Here is a 2,490-nt window from a genome sequence, read left to right as displayed (position 1 = left end):
TGTTGAAAGTTAAGTCGGTCAGCACTAGCAGCAACAATCTTGCTGTGTTCCTAGGCATTGTAGACTTGGAACTGACCCATAGCTGACCCTCTAGTGAGTTTTTAGAGTCAGTTAATGCAGAAGAGGAGATTGCCTATCCTCCTGTGGAGCAGCTGGTGGATTTGAACTGCATGCCTTTAGGATTGCAGTGGCAGCTTCTTGCCACTAGGCCACCAAAGCTCCCTAACAGTAACTATGTTAGTTGTTGTTGTTGTTATGTGCCGTCGAGTCGCTTGCGACGACTCATAGTGACCCTATGTACAACAGCTCTAAACTCTGCTCTGTTCTGTGCCAATCTCACTGTCACTGACACACCCATCCCGATTGCCGTAGTCACCGAATCAATCCATCTCCCAGAGGGCCTTCCCCTCCTGCGCCGGCCCTCCACCCTCCCAAGCATGATGTCCCTCTCCAGGGAACAATCCCTCCTTACAACATGGCCAAAGTATGTCAGACGAAGCCTCAGAATCCTTGCCTTCAAGGTGCAGCCCGGTTTAACCCTCTCCAGGGTGAATCTGTTTGTTTTCTTAGCAGTCCATGACACCCTCAGCTCTGGTCTCCAACACCAAAGCATCAGTTCTCCTTCTATCCTCCCTGGTCATTGTCCAGCTCTCTGGCACATAACAAGTGATTGCAATGACCATGACCTATACCAGATGCACCTTAGTCTCCAGAGACACATCGTTGCTCTTGATGACTTTAGAGAGGTCCCTAACAGCAGACTTTCCCATCGCAATACGTCTGCAGCAATCAAAATGTTTGTTATGTTATTTTCAATGACAAATAATTTATTTTTACATGCAGTAACTCTGAATATCAAATCTCATAATGAAAATTAGTGCTTATATTCCATCAGAGAAGGGTTTTCTACCCAGCATGTTCATCACGGCAGCCTTTACATCTTTGTTTCTTAGACTGTAAATGAGAGGATTGAGCATGGGAGTCATAACTCCGTAGAAGAGGGAGATGAGGACCTCAAAGATGTCTTGGTCATCTGTATCAGCAGGGTTTGTAGACTTGGGCTTTGCATACATGAAGAAGATGGTTCCATAAAATATAATCACCACTGTCAGATGGGCTGAACAGGTAGAAAACGCTTTATGTTTTCCTTCAGTGGAAGGGATCCTCAAAATGGTAGAAACAATAAAAATATAAGAGGCAGAAATTAACAGCAATGGAATAACTAGAACAATCAGATTTGACCCAGCCATGCTGATCACATTGATTGAAATATCAGCACAGGCAAGTTTCAGGATAGCCAGAATTTCACAGACAAAATGACTAATGACATTATTAGCACAGAATGGTAACTGAATTGCCAGAGATGTCTGCACCATTGAGTCCACCAGTCCGGTGACCCAGGATCCAGCTGCCATGAGCACATAGGCACTCCTGCTCATGATGACAGGGTATCTGAGGGGGTGGCAGATGGCCACATAACGGTCAAGTGCCATCATGCCTAGCAGCACGCACTCTGTTGCCCCCATGGAAAAAGAGAGAAACATTTGAACCATGCATCCTGAGAAGGAAATGGTTTTCCTTATTGTCAGGAAAGTGTCAAGAATTAGTGGAACAGAGGAGCTTGTGTAACAAATGTCAAGGAAGGAAAGATTACAGAGGAAGAAGTACATCGGGGTGTGCAAGTGAGAGTCATAGATGATTACTGAGATAAGCACGCCATTCCCCAGCAGGATCATCACGTACGTCCATAAAATGAGTACAAACAGCACTGTCTGGAGCCTTGGGTGGGCAGAGAGCCCCACAAGGACAAACTCTGTCAATACGGAATTATTTCTTCTTTCCATAGTACATATGCTCTTTCTCCAACAGCTACTCTGTGGGCAATAAAGAAAGAATTTGTTAGTACAGACGCCTACAACAGCAGCTTTTTTCAAAGCATCATTTTGTATTTTACAATGAATCTGTATTTTGATGAATACTATTACTTTAGCATGTTTCTTACTATATTCTTAGAACATTAGAGCCTGAATCTTCAACTTGACTTCCCCAGGGTTAAGAATTGAGAGTAATTTTCATTAAATAAACACATTTGAAAATGTAGCCTTTATTGTAGTGTAGTCTTATAAGGAGATAAGCGCATACAAAGATGAAAATAACGTGAACTTCTCAAGGTCTGAAGGCAGCTCTCTGTGGCTGAGTCTCTGGATCTGTATCTTTTATCTTCATAATAATGGTCATGTATCTGACCCTAATCTCACTAAGAAACAGCAACTTTATTGAAGGAGGGAACACATTTCACTACATTCTCTGTATGATGAGGGCATATGTGTTCAAATTATTTTTTATTGAAAGTACAAAACTAATTTTATTGTAAATAGTTGGTAAAGTGAATAGTGTTGTTTTGTATACTTTACCTATGTTTTTTATTTTAATTTTTGTGTAAGAATCATTACCTATGTAATAATAATGCTGTTAAGAAAAATATTGAAT

The 2,490-nt window shown here is 41.6% G+C and overlaps 1 protein-coding gene across 1 annotated transcript; it reads right to left on the bottom strand.

Moving 5' to 3' along the window:
- Window positions 1–881: 881 nt before the first annotated feature.
- On the bottom strand, window positions 882–1,844 carry LOC102876309 (olfactory receptor 13C8-like). The gene has a single exon (XM_006886980.1). The coding sequence runs from the start codon at window positions 1,842–1,844 to the stop codon at window positions 882–884; it is 963 nt and encodes a 320-aa protein (XP_006887042.1).
- Window positions 1,845–2,490: the final 646 nt, after the last annotated feature.

The sequence above is a fragment of the Elephantulus edwardii genome, unplaced genomic scaffold (assembly GCF_000299155.1).
Source record: "Elephantulus edwardii isolate Elephantulus edwardi_28Jun2011 unplaced genomic scaffold, EleEdw1.0 scaffold00052, whole genome shotgun sequence".
NCBI classification, from domain to species: Eukaryota; Metazoa; Chordata; class Mammalia; order Macroscelidea; family Macroscelididae; genus Elephantulus; species Elephantulus edwardii.
The sequence above is the reverse complement of the archived record's forward strand: the minus strand, read 5'-3'. Positions and strand labels throughout refer to the sequence as shown.